We start from the raw sequence: 20400 nt of genomic DNA on the forward strand, positions 1-20400 counted from the left end.
GTTTCAGGTCCGAATCCAGATCTGTCCTGTCAGTGGAATGCAAGATATAAACTGTTCATCCTGGTGGAGGTGTGCGCTCTGCACCGACTTCCGTTCTTTTTTGCCTCCATGTTCACTCTGACCACAAATGGTATCAACCTCCATGGTATATTTACAAAGGTGTGTTGGTAAATCAGGGGTGGGAGGTAATTGACATCTATTATATTTATTTCGAGGAAATGAATTTTTTCAAATAGGGCCGATTGCTTGACACCTGTTCCTCCAATCACAAACCCTTATTACAGGTGTTCTTGCTCTTCCATGAACCTCATTCCATCATTCATGGAAAGAAGAAAAAAAAGGAGGGTTGGAGCTGTCAAATTAACTTCATGGCAAGGATTACACCTGCCTGGTTTACCTTTGGATTACACCTGCCTGGTTGACCTTTGGATTATACCTGACTGCTTTACCAATGGATTACACCCGCCTCGTTTACCTTTGGATTACAACTGCCTGGTTTACCTTTGAATTACACCTGGCTGGTTTACCAATGGATTACACCTGCCTGGTTTACCTTTGGATGACAACTGCCTGGTTTACCTTTGAATTACACCTGGCTGGTTTACCAATGGATTACACCTGCCTGGTTTACCTTTGGATTACACCTGCCTGGTTTACCTTTGAATTACACCTGGCTGGTTTACCAATGGATTACACCTGCCTGGTTTACCTTTGGATGACAACTGCCTGGTTTACCTTTGAATTACACCTGGCTGGTTTACCAATGGATTACACCTGCCTGGTTTACCTTTGGATTACACCTGCCTGGTTTACCTTTGAATTACACCTGGCTGGTTTACCAATGGATTACACCTGCCTGGTTTACCTTTGGATTACACCTGCCTGGTTTACCTTTGAATTACACCTGGCTGGTTTACCAATGGATTACACCTGCCTGGTTTACCATAGTCTTTAGATACTAAAGGTAGGTATTTGTTACTTGCATGCTCTCCCTGAAACACACCACGTGATCTTTAGCGTTCACCAACTGGTAATGTAATGAATGACGACGTCACGTTCTGGCCACATGACGTGGGTCAATGCAAATATTTGTGGGTTTTTTGGGGGAACTCCTCGAGTGTGACGACACTCGTGAAGATGGAAAGGGAAGAGAGAGACAAACATGGCTCGAGTTTCACTTTCAATCACCTGCGCCCAAAGACGGGAAATGAAGGGTTGTCGGTGATTTCTGAATTTTGTTTTATGAGAAAGAGAACGCTGGGTGCTCGGGGGGGTACAGCTTACGTGTTCAATACAAAAATTACAAAGCGTGAAATTGCTTAAAGTTGACTCAGTCATTTGCATATGGCGGAAGTTGGAGGCGGGAACACGATATTTAAAAGATCCGGAGGGGCCAGAAGAGCGACACAATGAATGAGTGGAGGAGAGAAGAGAGAATGAAATCGTTTTACCTGCTCGCGGTGATGCTCACTCTGCTTCTCGTCTTCTGTGAAGGTGAGTTTGTGTCGAGGGATATTATACATTCATTGCGATAACCTTAATATTGGTATACGTGCTATGTCCATAATTATATATATATATATACACACATATATACGCACACACAAACTTGGATTTTGACGTGTCGACCTAATTTTCAATAGCGTTCTCCCTTATGCGTAGATACACCCACACACCAGATTAGAAGTTGGTACTTTGCTTATTTTTCAAGATATTCCGCTCACAAGGTTCAGACATACATGACGGCGGCCATCTTGGATTTTGACGTGGGTTGCACCCACACACAAAATTAGAATTCGGTCCTTCGCTTACGCATGCACGCACCGTAGTCCCCTTCTCGTTCCGCGGTGCGACGGGGGATAACTAAATGTCTGAGGTCTAAATAAGACAGGTGCCTCCAAGATCCTCTCTTACGATGTTCTAATCATTTGCACCTGCGCTGGTGCACCTGATTCTAATTTTAGGTATTTGAAGTAGTGATAAATGTCGGGGAGTACTTACTTTTTCCACATGCAAAATTTGCATTTATGTGTATTTAAATTATACAATGGACTACAAAATGTAAATGTTTCATGATATTTGTTATATTATATCACCTTTATCTATCAATATTGTTGAAATGAAGATCAAATAGCTGTATGTGGAAATATGTTGAAAAAGTCAAAACTTTACATGGGGTGTACTTACTTTTTCACGTGATTGTGTATACGTATATATATATATATATATATATATATATATATATATATATATATATATATACACAAACAAACATATTATAAATATATTTACACACACACACACATATATTATTATAATAATAGAGCAAACGTATATGGTGATGTATGTTTATTTGTGATCAAAACGTCTTCTTCTTCAAATATTAACATCCATAAACAGTCCGTGAACTCTTAATTACATACTGTTGGAATATACCTTTTGATCCTTCAGACTACTGCGTCCCCTCAGACCTTTGACGACCCTTTAAGTCCCCCAAGACCCGACCACCAATTCCCCTGAAGACCCAAAATATCTGTAAAAACTGCAAAAGACCCTGAATACCCAAAATACCCTTAAAGACCCAAAGGACCCTGAATATCCTCAGACTCGGAGGAACCAAAAGCCCCTGAAGACCCAAAACACCCCAAAGACCAAGAGGATCCAAAAGACCCTGAAGACCTAAAGACCCCAAAATACCGAAAAGCCCCTGAAGACCCAAAAATACCACAAATACCGAAAATACCTCGAAGACCCTCAAAAGACTCCAAATAACCAAAGCACCCCAAAGACCCTGAGGAACCAAAATACCCCAAAAATCCCGAAGACGATGAAGACCATTAAAGACCACGAAGACCCGTAAGACGCATTAGTCCCATTAGACCAGCTTGGACCCTTCACCATTGAGAGCTTGAGACCACTTTGACCTTTTCAGTTGATAAATAAATAATAATCAACAGTATTACAAATGAAATGTTTATTACGATTGGTGTAAATCATGACAACACAGCAACTCACGGTCATTATTTTCGTCATTTAAAACAAGCATTTATAAAGTTTATTATAGCACTCTCCAGATCATATAAACAAAGCAAAACACGAGACGAGTCCCCAATCGTCCTCTTCTTCCTCGGCCCACTTCCGACCAAAACGGCTTCTTCCTCTTCACAAATCGCAATGCACCGATTCCATTACAGGACTTCACACAACCATGACATATCTATATATATATATCTATATATCTATATATATGTATATATATATGTATATATATATGTATATATATATGTATATATTGTTGCGAATATGGAATTTGGCCTCCATATCCGCTTGTAAATATTCCCCTATTTTCTCCAATACTCCCCAACTTTCCCCAATCCCCCATTCCCTAGTCCCATTGCATGTAAATAACAATCAGTAGAGCCGACCTTCCCCTTATTCCCCCATTAAATGTCGTGCCCAGGTCCACCGCACCACACATAGACAACTTTCGGACATCTTCCTAGTTATTCTTATTCTATGTCAGTTAAGGCCTCGTCTCCATTAATTATGACTCTTCGTTGCACCAGAATGTGATTATATGGCATCAGTAGTGAGTTTAGGACCTTTCCCATACCTCCTTCCATCTTCTTCCCCAACAATTACAACAACAACAGGGGAGATGGCGGCGGAGCGGGGGAGGATGCGTCCTCACACCGGCTCGATTAGCTCCAGACCATGCGCTCCACGGGGTTACCACGAAGGGGCTCCTTGTCAGCTCCTCGTCAAGGGCGGAGCCTGGTAAACCCCCCGCACGCACCCAATGAGAAGCAACGTGCCGATTCCACGAGGCGGAGCTAACGAGCCGAGGGCGTGTCACTCCCCGCCGGATATACGCGGCCCCGCGCCGGATGTGACGTCAGATGCGCACCCAGCTTGGAGAAGGAAAGCCACCTGCGAGCGCTGAGTCAGATGCGCCTGAACTACGGAGAGCAGAGGAAGCCACCGCCACCCCCAGCGCGACGATACCTCCCCGCATCTTTGGACCGGACCGTACTGGACCCTGCTTTGAGCCAAGAGTGCACCTTGAGCCATCGATACCCGCTGTCCTTTTCATCAACCCCCGTGTGAGTCAGCCTTGTCCCGTTTGTCCGTCGTCTGTCCGGGGTTAATATAAGAGTGTGTCTAAGTGCCTGTCTTTCTGTGATTATAACTCTAGCCCCTGTAATCTGACCTTTCCGTACGAATATAATCTCCTCCGGAGGTCTTGAGAACTGAAACATTGGTGTCGTATTGTGTTATTGTAATCCAGCCGGGTGTCTTCTTTTCCTTATTGAGCCAGCATCGCGCGACTCGTCAACGTTCGGGCACAATCGGGTAACTTGTGCAGACGTGGTCATACCATAAAACCGCTCGGTAAATAACATCCAAGCCACGTCTGTAACAATTGGTGTCGAGGAGTTGAATTCGGACCCGGGACTAAATTAGTTAGGCCCAAATTTTGGGAGGGAAAATCGATTCGGAGCGCGTACTGCGCTCGACGAAATTATAACGAAAAAAAAAATTGGATTTGTTTTACGAAACTCGAATTTTGCAAGTCGCGCTATGGCGGATCAAGACGGCTGGGGTCCGGTAGGGGAGAGTGAAGCAGGGTCGGTCCAGGACCAAATTGAGGGACGCGAGGAGAGCGAAGCAGTGAGGGCGGCAGGGTCGCAAAATAGCGTGGTCGCGCACGTGGGTGTAGCGGCACCAAATTTAGCCGCGGCCGTGGTCGCGGTAGCCGAACCCGAGATGCCAATGAATTGGAACCTGTTTATGAAACAGATGATGGCCTTTATGGTAAAAACAGACGATAATTTCAAAGGGATGGGAAACCAAATGGGGGTAATGAGGGACGAAGCGAGGGCTCGGAGTGAGCGATTGGGGGTAATGGGAAGCCAGATGGGGGTAATGAGGGACGAAGCGAGGGGTACTGGTGAGAAGATAGACAAAAATTTTGAGGGGTTAGACAACGGGATAAAGGAGGTGAAAAATGGGTTAATGGGGGTAGAAAATAGAATGGCTGCCCAGGAGAATCAGATAGAGGGAGTGAAAAATGGGGTAGAGGGAGAGGAGATTAGAAGAGGTGTGAGTGAGGAGGTCGGAGGAGTGCGCGAGGAGGTGAGGCACTGTAAGGAGCACATGGAGAAGGAGGTGAGAAAGGGGACTGTGAAGTTACAAGGGGGCATAGAGGACCTGACGCAGGAGGTGGAGCAGCTGACGGTGGGACAGACGGAGTTAGTGGAGCAGGTTCAAAGGAACACTGCGGTATTAGGAGGGTTGAAAGCGACACAAAACGACATAAAAAACGACTTGATAGCGACAAAGAGGGAATGTCAGATGGTACGTGAGGGACTGACAACGAGGTTGGACGAGGTGATAGAGGTAATGGAGACGAAGGACCGGCAGGTGAGGACGCACATGGAAACGGTCAAGGTAGCCTTGGAGGACGAGCTTGAGGAGACGTACCGGGGAATAAAAGAGGTGAGGCACAAATTAGAAGAAGTGGAAGAAGGGGTGAGCGAAATTAAGAAGCGACGGAGAGGAGATAACAAGGAGATAAAAGAGGAGATAAAAGAATTGGTCCAAAGTCTGTGTTTGGATCGTGATGTGCTCATTAACCGGATGAGGGATTCGCAGGTGATGGAGGAGAAGCGAAGAGGAAGAGGACCCGGTGTAAGTGGTGACCAATATGGTCGTGCGTATGATGCGCCAGGGGATTTAAGAAGCTTGGGGGTCGAGATGGACCCGGGTGTTCGTGAAAGGCCGTTGGTGAGGTGTGCGACAGGTCTGGTGTGCGAAAGAGGAGGTGTGCAAGAAAGTCCGACTCTGGGGTGTGTGAGGAAAAAGTGTGTACCAAGGAGTGAGTGTGCTGGCGAGAGTGAGTCGGTCGTAGCGTGTGTGCGAGGGAGCACATGGGAGCGCGGTGTGGTGAGTGTTACAGAGGGTGTGACGGGAGAGTGTGCGCAGGAGTGTGCGCGAGAAAGGTGTGTGACCGACAGGTGCATGAGGAAAGAGTGCGCTGTCAGAAGTAAGGAAGAGTGTCCACCTGTGGTGAGTGTTACAGAGGGTGTAACGGGAGAGTGTGCGCGAGAAAGGTGTGTGACGGACAGGTGCATGGGGAAAGAGTGTGCTGTCAAGAGTAAGGGTGAGTGCGTTGTCACGAGTGGAGGTGAAAGTAGTGAGAGTGACATGGAGCGTGAGTTAGTTGTGACAGGTGAGCGAGGATGTACACCTGGGATGGAAGGATGCACACCTGGAATGGTAGAGCGTGAGTGGGAATGCACGCTGGAGTTGGTGGTGAGGCACGTGGTTGGGTGTGCGAATGAGAGCACACCTGTGATTGTCACAGAGGAGGTGACCGAGGAGGGGGCGCGAAGAGGTGTATTGGTGAGGTGTGCGAGCGACGAATGTGTGCCAAAGTGTTCGGTGGTCAGGTGTGTGACCAAGGCTGTGAGTGGAATGAGTGTACCTGGGTGTGTAAGGAAAGGTACGAGGAGCATGGGCACGGCTGGATGTGTGAGCAAGGAACGGGCTGCGGGGTGTAAGCGTCCAGGTGAAGCATCGACGTTACACGGGTTAGAGGTTAGAGCGACTTTTAGCCGAAGCAGGCCCTCGGTGCGTGCCGGGCCTCGCTTTGAACGGCCGCGTCCAGGCTCCACTAGGCGGAGCTGGCAGCCCGATAGAAAGGGTCGTCATGGCGACCACTTTTTGGTGAGACGTGCCGGCAGGTCGAGATCGGGACATTGGATGGCTCCACGCCGAGGTGATGCGTGGGATCTCGGCCCGGGTAAGCCCCCGTCCCTGCACCGAGTGCCGGACGCATTCAGCCGCTGGCACAAAACAACCAGCATCCATTGCTTGGCTTTACGAAGCCGGGCTTTGGACAGGAATTGGCGCACCGAGAGGTATTAGTGAGTCGACTGGGTGATGAGGTTAGTGTTTTGGACCCAAAATTAGAGAAAAACAAAATTTGATGATTGGCAAGGGATTGGCAGTAGTGATTGGCAGATGATGGGCAGTGATTGGCAAATTTTTAATTTGTTGCAATTTGATGTGCGAAATTGGTAGTGAGAGACCCCCGATGTGGTGGGATGGCAAATCCACCATCCTTCCCATGGGGGGGCAAAGGAGCAATAGTTTATGGGGTGTATGGCAGTGAAAACTAGCCCGGGTGGGTTAGGTTATATTGATAGGGCCCTAGAAGATGACAGTAGGTAACGTTAAGTTTAGTTAGTGACTGATACCTGTAGTGGGGACGCAGGTAGATTAGAGTGGATGATAATGACGAGGGAGCGCAATAGTTTAAAGGGACGACTGGGAAGCGCAAGTTTCAGAAGGGAGTAGTTAGCTGAGATGATGCCGTGTGTGTGAGGATGGAACAGGTGTGATTGCACAGGTGTGCAATTGGACAGGTGTGTGGAGCAGTGTATGAGTAGTGAGTGTGTGGATCAGCGCGAATGCGCTTGGGGAGAGAAGGGTGCAGGTGGCACCAAGTGTGAGAGCACAGGTGTGCAAGTACAGGTGTGTGGAGAGAGTTGGAGTGAGTGGTACGGAGTGGTGTGCATGGTGCGAAGGTGTGGATGGGGGAAGAGTGGACCCCTTTCACGAGCACCCGGGGCGGGTAGTGTAAGTGTTAGGTAGAGGGTGCAGGTAAATTGTGGTTGGATATTGGCATTTGTGGTGCGGTTGTAGAATGGTGTTGTGAATGGGTGCATTAGTGTTGTGGAAATGGCTGGGCGTGTAGCCTGTTAGTGTGTGTAGTTGGTTGGGCACTCCACCACTGTGAGGATGTCGGCCAGGTGAGGCCGCAGGTGGGCTCTGGGAGCCGGTAGAGTTGTGGATGGGGCCCGAGGATCCGGAGGATGGACCCGGGTAGCCCAGTGCCAGAGAGGGCACCGAGTGGGGAGAGTGCCAGAGGGCCTTCCCCAGGTAGTTAGGTTAGGGCAAGGAGCAGGTAAGCTCGGAGGCAACTGCAGTGGTGGAGGTGTGCAGGTGGGTAGACCCACTGGGAGAGGTACACGCCGCAGCCCAGAAATTGTGCGAGGGCACCGGGAGATGAATCGGGGGAGTGAGACCCCAAATTGAAGAGCACCACAGTTTGGCCAATGGGAATTGGTTTTTAGAACCCATAGTGTAAGAGGGCCAATGGTTTGGCCGGAGAAAGGCCCCGGGTAGTGTAAAGTTGTTAAAGTCATTTAGGAGATAGTTAGGATTGATGAACCTGTCGCACCATACGCAGCCACTTACCTGTGGTGATGATGATGACTCCACACCTGTGTTTTCTTTGTTCTGTGTGCAGGAAATGAGATTGCTGTGGATTTGTGAGACGCATCACGACGTGGATGAGACATTGGGGTGATTCCATCTCTCCCTCCTTAGGAGGGACTGATGATGAGTTGGAGATGGCAAATTTTGATGAGAGTTGAAAATGGCAAATTTGATTGGTTAGGAGGGAGAGAAGACGAATTTGGTATATGGGAGGAACGGGGAAGACAGTAGGGATGTTTGTCGATTTGTAAAGTAGATGTTTATGGGTAGTGTTGTGTTTTGTGGATGCAGTAAGGGGTAAGGGAGGGGCCATGTAGGTTACCTGGTGGGGGGGGGCGTACGATAGGAACGTACCTGTCTCACCTGGTTCCCATGTGCCCCCAGTGTGCATCACCTTACATTGCGTGCACTTTTGCGCCCTTACCACCTTACTCACTTGTTTCTTCTTTTGTCTCCCACCTCCGAGGATCTGGCTTTGGGGTAGAGAGAGAGGAGAGAGAGGTGCTGGCTGCGCAGTTGTGGGCCTGCACTTTCGCTGTTTGCTGCCGGGATCGATACACCATATGGACCGCAATGTTTGTGGCCACCCACAATGGACCGCAGTTCGTTTGCGGCCAAGCACCACCCGGGGATGGACCTATGGGTCAACGTGGCACCTATGCCATACAGGTGAACCACTTTTAGTTGACACCAAGTGCACCACAAGAAGAGCAAGAGACACCTGCAGGGTTAGGGGTTGTCGCATTTATTTTTAATCATTGAACAATGGTGACTGCACCGATTGGTGGTGGGGTGGTGCTGTTGATGCTCGGAAAGGGTGCTCTGCACGTTATTAAAGGCCGTCGGCCACAGAGCACTCGTGGGTTGGTGTATCGATGTTGGCAAGCGCGCTCTCTCTCTATGCATAACATCTGCATGTGTCCCTCCAAAAACAGGTCCTGGATCGTAGTGTAAATAGCAGCGTAGTCTTGTAAATAATGCTCCCTACCGGCTGTATGTTTAGTTTGAGAATTCTTTCCGGATTCGGTTATCCTGTGGGTGTGTTTCTGAGAGGAGAAGGGTGCAACGTCGCAGGGGGACATATTTACTCATTTGTGAATATCTGTAAAACTGTCGCACTCAGGGTAGAGTTAATAGTAGAGGGAACTACATTGCGTGCCACACTAAAGTAGGTAAAAATTTATCGGGTCGGGACGCCCCGAGGGTAGAGAAGGGTGCAATGTTGCGAATATGGAATTTGGCCTCCATATCCGCTTGTAAATATTCCCCTATTTTCTCCAATACTCCCCAACTTTCCCCAATCCCCCATTCCCTAGTCCCATTGCATGTAAATAACAATCAGTAGAGCCGACCTTCCCCTTATTCCCCCATTAAATGTCGTGCCCAGGTCCACCGCACCACACGTAGACAACTTTCGGACATCTTCCTAGTTATTCTTATTCTATGTCAGTTAAGGCCTCGTCTCCATTAATTATGACTCTTCGTTGCACCAGAATGTGATTATATGGCATCAGTAGTGAGTTTAGGACCTTTCCCATACCTCCTTCCATCTTCTTCCCCAACAATTACAACAACAACAGGGGAGATGGCGGCGGAGCGGGGGAGGATGCGTCCTCACACCGGCTCGATTAGCTCCAGACCATGCGCTCCACGGGGTTACCACGAAGGGGCTCCTTGTCAGCTCCTCGTCAAGGGCGGAGCCTGGTAAACCCCCCGCACGCACCCAATGAGAAGCAACGTGCCGATTCCACGAGGCGGAGCTAACGAGCCGAGGGCGTGTCACTCCCCGCCGGATATACGCGGCCCCGCGCCGGATGTGACGTCAGATGCGCACCCAGCTTGGAGAAGGAAAGCCACCTGCGAGCGCTGAGTCAGATGCGCCTGAACTACGGAGAGCAGAGGAAGCCACCGCCACCCCCAGCGCGACGATACCTCCCCGCATCTTTGGACCGGACCGTACTGGACCCTGCTTTGAGCCAAGAGTGCACCTTGAGCCATCGATACCCGCTGTCCTTTTCATCAACCCCCGTGTGAGTCAGCCTTGTCCCGTTTGTCCGTCGTCTGTCCGGGGTTAATATAAGAGTGTGTCTAAGTGCCTGTCTTTCTGTGATTATAACTCTAGCCCCTGTAATCTGACCTTTCCGTACGAATATAATCTCCTCCGGAGGTCTTGAGAACTGAAACATTGGTGTCGTATTGTGTTATTGTAATCCAGCCGGGTGTCTTCTTTTCCTTATTGAGCCAGCATCGCGCGACTCGTCAACGTTCGGGCACAATCGGGTAACTTGTGCAGACGTGGTCATACCATAAAACCGCTCGGTAAATAACATCCAAGCCACGTCTGTAACAATATATATATATATATCTATATATATATATATATATATATATATATATATATATATATACACACACAGACTTGGCATTTAATATGGAATATTTTTTTTCCTTGACTTGGGTTTACTTTCTGAACTCAGTATATCAATCTGGTGAGTTTCTTTTACCCTTCGGTGATGTCTTTGTTGAAAGAACTATGTCACTGATTGTCTTTCACAGCAAGAAGTTAATAACAGGATTATATCACAGGTGGCGTGACAAAATGTAAGGACAGGTACATTTGACAATTGGCTTCACAATCGGGTATATAAGGGTTGTTGCGTTCTGCATTAGTGGAAAACAACTGCTGCACGTCTACAAAAGTTATTGCCGCTTCCTCTGGAGATGGTCCGTCAACTTGACAATGCTGTTTGTCATGGAGTGGTGGCTTTACGAAATTCTGGCATGAAACAGCGGGCTATTGCTCAGCAGTATGGCATCACTCAAGGTCAGGTGTCAAAGATCCTGAAACGAAATGCTCAGAGGGGTGTCCCTACTCCAATACCGAGGCCAGGACGTCCACGCAGAACCACAAGGAGGGATGATCGCCAGCTGCACCGGTTAGTCTGCAATGGCCGTACCAAGTCAGCTAATCGGCTTAGGGCTGAGTGGCAGCAACTGACAAATGTGCCTGTATCCAGAAAGCTAGTCAACCAACGACTGGTTCAAGCAGGCTATCGTGCCAGGCGTCCCCTGAGAAAGCCACGCCTGACCAGACAACACAGCCAGCGCCGATTGCAGTGGGCCAGAGAGCACCGTCAATGGCAGCCAGGACACTGGAATCACGTGACCTTCAGTGATGAGTCTAGATTTCTGGTCTATCGTCAAGATGGCCACGTCCGAGTGTGCAGACAAGTGCATGAAGCCTACAACAAAGATTGTGTAGTGCCAAGAGTCCAAGCTGGAGGTGGTGGGGGTGAACGTTTGGGCTGCTTTTCATGCAGGGGGCAAAACTGACCTGGTTGTTCTGAATGGAAACCTGAACCAGTTCAAGTACAGGGTCATTCTGGAAGAAACATTGCTTCCATTTGCTCGTGCAGCCTTTCGAGGAAACTTTGTCTTCCAAGATGACAATGCACGGCCTCATCGTGCTCGCATGATCCAACACTTTCTTGCTGACCGTGGTGTAGAGCATATGGAGTGGCCTGCCATGTCCCCGGATATGAATCCGATAGAGAACTTGTGGGCAGAATCAACGCGTCAAATCGACAATTTGGAGCAGCAGCCGACCTCTGTGCATGAATTGCAGCAGGCTATTGTCACTGCATGGCAAGCGATTCCTGTCCAAACCTTGGCAAATCTCGTGAACAGCATGCCTCAAAGTGTACGTGCTCTCCTGAATGCTCGTGGGGGTTACACGAAGTACTGAACTGTCATTTTACTGTCCATAATCCCAGTCATAATTTAACTTTTGTTTTTGTTGAAATTTTTTTTGGCTAATGTGCAAAATAACGAGATACTTCTGGAAAACGTACAGAAGTTTAACACAGTACTGTCTGTGAATTGAGTTCGATATCAGTTTACATCACTTTCAAGGATCAATTTATTTGCTTTGAAATGTCAAATGTGGTTTTTGTTTCTTTTAAAGGTCACATTAACAAAATCTAGAATAATTTCAATATAATTCCAATGAACTTTTGGTTCTAAGTCATCTTGAAAAGTAAGTTCACACCCACAAAAAAAATATTCCATATTAAATGCCAAGTCCGTGTATATATATACAGTCATCCCTCGCTATATCGCGGTTCACTTTTCGCGGCTTCGGTACATCGCGGGTTTTTCTCGCTAGTATATGTAAAATTATATCGCCGATTTTTCGCTATATCGTGGGATTTTGCGGTATAAATGTATTTTTATATACTATTATTTTAAATATTTTTGTGGTAAAATAAGCATTTTCTAGCCTAAAAAATTAAAAAACGTAAAGAAATAAGAAAAATACAGTATTTAAAACATATTACAAGAAATAAAATACTGTACATAGTGTACAGTAGAAGGGTAGACAAAGAGTCGTGCGTATGGAAAACGCCAGTACATTCATCATCGTCATCACCTTCATCGTCATCAGTACTGCACAGCTAATTCATCATCATCTTCATCACGCAAGTTGTAGTATTGAAGAGCCGGGGCTCTTGCTTGATACGGACGAAATGACGGGCAAGACACAAACTCGTTCGAGAAGATATTTATTCTCAAAACCAACTCGGGAACACTGAAAAGCCCATTTATCGGGCTGCATTATAAAGCACAACCAGAAACCGAAAGCCACGCCTCTCAAGCGTGGCGTGCTTCGGTGGTCACGTGATCAACAGGTGTAGCTGATTATACCCGCAAAGCGCGGCACGCTTTAGCGGTCACGTGACCAGCCACTTTCGCGCCGGGAATCCCCGCCGGTGACGTCACCGGCTGGAGCAAGGAGATTCTGATGCTGGTCTTGCTTGGGGAACCCATGGGTAGCTACAGTATCTTCAATGGTGAGTACCCATTAGAATTTTATATGTTGTTAAAATTACGTATGTTTAAGAGTGTAAAAAGTGTTTAAGAGTATAGGAAGTGTTTATAAGAGTATGGGAAAGGTTAATAAGAGTGTGGGGAGTTCATAATGCTTTAAAATATATATTAAAAAAATATATATATATGGTCGCTACTTCGCGGATTTTCGTCTATCGCGGGGGGTTCTGGAACGTAACCCCCGCGATAAACGAGGGATCACTGTATATATACATATATCTATGTATGTATGTTAAGGTAACCGAAGAAACTCATTCATGATTTCCCTGTATTCATCAGCGCCGTTTTTTTTTTTTTGTGTGTACAAGATCGAGGCTCGTGAAAGAGCTAACATTAATCACACAGAAAGACAAACCGACACATAAAACATGGGGAGCGGTAGACAAAATGGGTAGAGAAGGGGAAGGACACAAACACAACATTTGTGAGCAGGGACATCGAGAGAGCTGTGGGAGGGAGAGGGCTTTGGGGGGGAGGTGGGAGAGGTATAAAACATATGGACACTGCCAAGACTTCCAGGAAAGAAGTTGGAATTTCAAACAAAGTGGATCTGGGGTGAATTAGCAGGGGTAGAAAATATCAAGGTGTTGGATGGGGGAAAGATAAGAGATGGTGGTGAACAGCTGTTTTAAAGACCTGGAGGGAGAAGTGGGATTGAAGGGAGTGTGGGAGTTTGTTCCAGAGGCGGGAGAAAAGAAAAATGAAAGTGAAGGTGAGCAGAGAGCCGAGATTTCGGCAGTTTAACCATCAGAGGGTTGCTGGCAGATCTTGTGCGACCTGTCGGAATATTTGGGGGACAAAGCACAGAGAGCTGGGGGAGCAAGGCTGGAGAGGAGTCGGGAGAAGACAAAGACCACCAACTAGGCTAAGAGCCAAGGGGGTTGGTCGGTACCATACAGATGGAGTAAGGCTCATTGTGATTTTTAGCAAGATATATGTCCCTAGATATGAAAAAAAAGTGATAGTGTATAACTCTCGGCCATCTGTGTTATCACCCGAAATATTATTATTCGCTTCGCCAAACAATGTGATATTTGCTAAAATTGGAATAAATGTTTTTAAGGACCACAGAGTGCCAATAATTTGCATACTGGATGCCAACTAATATAGTAATAGAAATATAGAACATTTGTGGGGGTTATTTATCAAATTTTTGATATGACAAAAAATATGTTAAATTTAGTGAAAAAGTGGTCGAAATCGCTTCGAGTTCAGAATTCACATTGCACATTTTTGTCAATATTTCAAAAATGAAAACTCCCAGAGTAACATTTGACCCCTCAAAATCTTCACAAGGAACCACTGCATTGGAATATATCATTACTTTGTAATATGGTGGTTGTTTGGGGCACATATTTTGGCAACGTTCAAAATATGTTCAACCATACCCCCTAACCGTTCAACCATCTTCAGTAAAGGTTCCTTGCGAAGATTTTGAGGGGTCAAATGTTACTCTGGGAGTTTTCATTTTTGAAATATTGACAAAAATGTACAATTTGAATTCTGAACTCGAAGCGATTTCGACCACTTTTTCACTAAATTTAACACATTTTTTTGTCATATCAAAAATTTGATAAATAACCCCCACAACTGTTCTATATTTCTATTACTATATTAGTTGGCATCCAGTATGAAAATTATTGGCACTCTGTGGTCCTTAAAAACATTTATTCCAATTTTAGCAAATATCACATTTTTTGGCGAAGCGAAGCGGGCGTATAATAATATTTCGGGTGATAACACAGAAATGGCCGAGAGTTATACACTGCTATCACTTTTTTTTCATATCTAGGGACATATATCTTGCTAAAAATCACAATGAGCCTTACTCCATCTGTATGGTACCGACCGGTCAATTTGGGGGGTCTGGCTCATAGCCTAAACCTGCCTGCAGTGAGTGAGTGAAAGGCCCTCGGAGTTGGCTTCATCGCAGGAGATTCCAATGATTCTGAAAGCGTTGGTTTCAACAGCGTGAAGCCATGCTAGGTGTGAGGCAGGAGCACCGGCCCATAGGGGAGAACAGTATTCCATTGAGCTGCGGATGAAAGCCTTGTATGTGGTGAGGAGCTCAGGTGTGCCAAGGAAGGACTTCGCACGACGGAGGATGCCCAGTCGGCAACTGCCTTTGGAGGCCAGCTTGGAAATGTGGTTTTCCCAAGAAAGATCATGGCAGATAGCGAGACCCAAAAGCTTGAGCGATAGAACTTCTTGGAGAGGATTGTTGAGAAAGTAGATGGGAGGGTTGTCCAGTCGGTCTTTTCGGAGAGACATAGTAAGAGTGTGAGATTTGTCAGGATTGAAAGACATGTTCCACTTGTTTGACCAGTCTGATTTTGTCCAGGTCATCAGAGTGAGGAGGCTGCAGACTGCCAATCTGAGGGAAGAGGAATGGAGCAGCAGAGAGTGGTCATCAGGAAAGAGATAGAGGATTTTCCAGAGTCGGAGAGATCATTGATGAAGACCAGAAAAAGCACAGGGCCCAAAACTGCCTTGGGGAACTCCAGCTTGAACAGGAAGGGAGATGAGAGAGCCATTCAGGGCCACACGTTGACTACGACCAGAGAGGAAGTCCGCAAGCCATGCATGGAGATTTCCATGTATACCATAGGAGGAGAGTTTGGTGAGCAGAGCTGGGTGCCAGACCGTATCGAAGGCACGTGATATGTCAAGGGAGACAGCTCTGATTTCCTGTTTGGCATCGAGGACCTCCATCCATTGTTGACAGCAGAAGCAGCATGTCCAGAGTAGAATTACCTGGTCTGAATCAAAATTGATGATCGGAGATCAAGCCATTGGAGAAGAGGAAGGATTTGATATCCGAAGCAATGATGGATTCCATGACTGCTGATAATTGGGAGCAGGCTGATTGGTCTGTAGTTGCTAGGATCTGTTTTTGCACCTTTTTGCGTAAAGCGGTTACGTTTGCTGATTTCCAGGATGCTGGCAGATGACCTTGAGCAAAAGAGGGTGAAAAGAACAGAGGGTGAGACAGAGCGGCAGAGCAGGATTTTAGGACCCGTGGGCTGATGCCATCTGGTCCAGCTGCAGAATCAGAGTCGAGGTTCGACAAAAACTCCTCCACCTTGTCAGGAGAGAAGGACACAGAGTCCAGGAGCAGTTGGGTTCGACTGGGTAAGGTGGGAACAGAGAGAGATGGGTTTGGGACTAAAGATTTAGAGGCAAACAGAGTTGAGGCATTCGGCTTTGTCACGTGCAGTGTCAACTGTGTAGCCATTTGAGGTAAGGGAGGGGATGGAGGGGGAAAAAAACACCAGAAATGGATTTGACCAGATGCCACCAGGATTTGGAAGGAGACAGGTTTGAGAGTTCATTCCTGAGTGTGGAGAGATAGTGTTTCCTGGCAATCCTGAGGGGAGACACTTGTTCCGAGCTTGGTGGAAGGAACGCTCCTGGATCAGTCTCGTTACAGGGGGTTATTCTGCGCAGTACCATAGAAAGCAGTCCTTCAACAAGGCGACTTTCCCAATAGTCTCTTTTCATGAGCGCCGCTGAATAAGTCCTTTACGATCAGTCGTCTCCGCGCAGTCCTGTGAAGTCCGTAAAAGGGCTTTGCGCTCACGCTTTTACAACATGTGCCAAGATTACTCCGCGCTCCACAAAGGCCACGCCCATCGGTGATCTTCCCTCAGCCCTGGTTGGCTGGTGGGGGCTTACCGGCCATGCCATGATGGTGAGGACGTGGCCACACCTTGTTCTTGGCGTCCCGCCCCCTTCTCCCTTGAGCCGACCGCATGGTCAATGGCAGCACCTGAGCGAACGCTAACCAAAATGCTTAACAGAATTGGGAGAGAGGTTGGCAAAATGGACGAAAAGGCCTACTCCTTATTTGATTGATGCAACGCAGATTCAACTATTGGAAACACGGCCTTAACTAAAACACATAATAATGAAATAACTGAGTTCCTATGGTGGCCTACGTGTTGCTTGTGGACTAACTAGGGGTACAACCTTTACTGTCATATTTACAAGTGATTATTATTTACAAAAGTGTGGGTTCTAAAACCGCAACAATATATATATATATGAGGATCGACAACAGCTCAATTTTTTAATGTGGCGGTTTAGCAGGTCAGGGAATGCAGGCTGATGTAACCCTCCCCCTTCCTCCCCATCAAGAAGCCTCCACAATTTTGAAATCGAAAAGTCAAAGGCAGAGTGATTGTGCGGGATACTTAGTCTTATATTTTTTATATACAAAGTCGAGGCTCATGCAAGAGCGAATGAATGTGTCAAATTTCAGAGCCATCAGCTGGATTATGAGCAAGTCGAAAATAAATATAAACAAGAAAGAGCATTCAGAGATTGCAGACCCTCGCCAGGATGTTTTGTTGTTTTTAAGGCTAGTGTTAACAAATATGGCGGCCGAACCACATGCCCAATGGTCTTTTTTTTTTCTCCACAAATTTATCCCTCGATGATGCTCAAGAAATTATCTTGATCGGATGAAGTTTTGTACTTGTCGAATTATGACGTCATAATGGAGGCACCGATGACATCAACATGTTATATTCCCCATGGAGAGTTCTTTACAATGAGCTGTGTCTCGATTTTTTTCTATGCAGTGCTTTCGGGGATAGAGGTGCAAAGTTTTTCGGTTTTTACAAGATGGCACCCGTACCATCTAACATGGTCACAATTATAATTTAAAAACTCTGCAGGTGGAGGTGCACCTATGATAATTTCAGGTCAATCAGACCAACGGTTGCAGAGAAAATCGTATTTATTCTGTGTGGACAAACAAAAACTCAAATGCAATACTAGTCAGGTTCACTGTTTTTTCATTCAAAATCATGGTAGATTAGCAAACCTATACATTTTTGGAAACATTACATGGAAAATCTGAAAATCAATGTTTACATTTGCCATTTTCCGACCAATTCGACCAATCGCTTCGATCGACCATTCGACCAATTCGATTTGCCAATCAATTTGACCGACCTTTGCTTGTGTGGAACGGACTGTGAAAACGATGCGGACTATATTGTCGGATACGACACAGGACAGTGATGACGAACTCTAAATGGCATATTCTGTAATCGTGTATGTTTGATGCCATTGACTGCCTGTGTAGATGTGAAGTTATACTGACTGCATGTGTATATATGATTTTGCTGACTGCCTGTGTATGTTTGGTGATATGAATTATTGTGACACATTTTGATGTTATTAACTGCCTGTACAAAATGATAACATGTATTTGATTATGCAACTTATCGTGAATATAAAGACAGTATTTTGCAATTCAAAACCTGATTCGTGTCTTACCATTCCCCATAGCACTAATTTGATACTTTCATTGGACTCCTTGTCCCTGAAAATATAGGTTTAGTATATTTTAAAAAGTTTTTAGGGTAATTAGAGGCAGAAATAGAACAAAATATGTATTTTACAGTGGCCATTTTGAAAATCCAAAATGGCCGCCATACAGGTATCTCTCCAAATGTAAACATTGATTTTTAGTTTCCTTATGCTATAACCTTTCCAAAAATGTATAGGTTTGCTAATCTACCATGATTTTGAACGAAATATAATTTATTGACAGTGAACCTGACTATACCCTCAGGCGACAGTTAAAAAAACCCAATAAACAAAGCAAAAAGATCCATTTGTTGTCTGAGAATCGAGATGACCTAATAATCCATCCAGAAACACCTCAAAAACACTAACTGCTATTATTATTGGCTGACATTTACATTTACCATTTTTTTTTTGCTTTTTGTCAAACTCCGATATAATATATAATAACTCAATCAGACCTCTCACCTCTCACCTAATTACAGAAAATAACCAGTCAATTACCCCAGGTACTTAAGATTTATATATATTCTGGTCTTAGCCACATAAACTACCTGGTTGGAATATCTTGATTTTCATAAGCAGTTCTTCCAATGAAAGTTGTGGCTCAATTCCACTCATTTCAGACGAGGATCAGGTAGCACTCACATGTGCTTGTACCCGTTTTAAATAGGCGTGTTGGCTTTGGGGGGGGGGGGGGGGGGCGTATGCACATATCGTTTTGTATATATATATATATATATAAAAAGATAAAATGTTTTTTTGAGGATCAGGTGTTTCGTTGGTTATCTGCATATGCAGGTTTCAGAAGGTCTAAATATCCATGTGCGCGTGCATGCTGACTTTCGTGAATCTTGAATTGTATATTCTCAAGCCCCTGCTCCCGATCACCGGAACACATACGCCTGAAAATCCGTTTACAGGTAGAAGCACCTGCCGATGCAAAGCTCTCATTCACACTCGATTCAACAGACACAAGATCTCTCAGTTGAAAGTTTCATCTCGATTTGCTGGATGTCCACCCCATGTCTTGTGAGTTATCAAAACTAATCAACGGACATCCGACTTCGGAGTGAATGTTTTTATTTATTTGTCGTTAAAACAGGATTCCATTTGATACAAGAATGTCTCCATCCCCAGGGCCGTCTTGCAGACAGGACAAGAAGTCTGCCTCGCTCTGAAAGCACGCTGGGTCCAACGTTTGATCAGAAAGTATGCTCGGTAGGTAAACTAGTGCAGTGCACCTTGATGCCGAATCCCCACCACTTGGAGTATCAACTTGCATTCGTTGTTTTGTTCACATCACTACCACAGGTGGCTTCCTACAAATAAGGCATTTCTCAGACCAACGATGGCCAAGAAGCCAGAAAAACTGGCTGATCCTGCTAAAAATAGTCATGTCAGCCGATTGATGCTGCGTTCAGTGGGTCCGACTTAATTGTTCCATACCCCAAAACACTTGGGGTATGGAACCCCAAGTGGGGTTACTTGGGGTAAAAAACCCAAACATTGTATGGAACAATTAAGTCGTTTGCCCATTTAATATTCAGTGCTGTATTTTCTGGAAGCACCTAGATGTTGAAATCGGATTCTTCTGCAATGTAAAATGTTTGAGGGATAAACGTTTAGCAACTTTACACTGATAATTGTCAAAGTGTATGCAGTGACAGCACGTATGAAGTTTTAAACCAAGCTAACCTAACATGCTCACCTGTCATTTCAGACAAGGGTCAAACTCCAAACTGCATCATCTCAAGCAGCTTCTTCTTTAAATCACCTGGTCCATTACAGCTTTGGAAGGATCAGCATTGATGCTCAATTCACAAATGTCCTCCATTGAACTTGTGGAAAAATAAACTTTTGTGAAACTGTCTGCTTCCATCTGTCATCAAGTACAAGCATAGTTTAGGC

The 20400-nt window shown here is 45.8% G+C and overlaps 1 protein-coding gene across 1 annotated transcript; it reads left to right on the forward strand.

The window, feature by feature from the left end:
• The first annotated feature begins 1340 nt into the window (after positions 1 to 1340).
• On the forward strand, positions 1341 to 20360 carry LOC144888563 (uncharacterized). Its single transcript, XM_078766974.1, has 4 exons — positions 1341 to 1494; positions 19413 to 19521; positions 19630 to 19710; positions 20213 to 20360. The coding sequence occupies exons 1-4, from the start codon at positions 1410 to 1412 to the stop codon at positions 20259 to 20261; spliced, it is 324 nt and encodes a 107-aa protein (XP_078623100.1). The 5' UTR covers positions 1341 to 1409; the 3' UTR covers positions 20262 to 20360.
• The last annotated feature ends 40 nt before the right edge of the window (positions 20361 to 20400 follow it).

The sequence above is a fragment of the Myxine glutinosa genome, chromosome 13 (assembly GCF_964187855.1).
Source record: "Myxine glutinosa chromosome 13, kmMyxGlut1.1, whole genome shotgun sequence".
Lineage (NCBI taxonomy): Eukaryota > Metazoa > Chordata > Myxini > Myxiniformes > Myxinidae > Myxine > Myxine glutinosa.

Excerpts from the sequence above, each read along its gene's own strand:
- LOC144888563 (XM_078766974.1), top strand. The coding sequence starts at position 1,410 with ATGAATGAGTGGAGGAGAGAAGAGAGAATGAAATCGTTTTACCTGCTC. Across the intron at positions 19,522-19,629 it reads GGATGTCCACCCCATGTCTT|GGCCGTCTTGCAGACAGGAC; the intron begins GTGAGTTATCAA and ends CTCCATCCCCAG. Across the intron at positions 19,711-20,212 it reads TTGATCAGAAAGTATGCTCG|ACAAGGGTCAAACTCCAAAC; the intron begins GTAGGTAAACTA and ends CTGTCATTTCAG.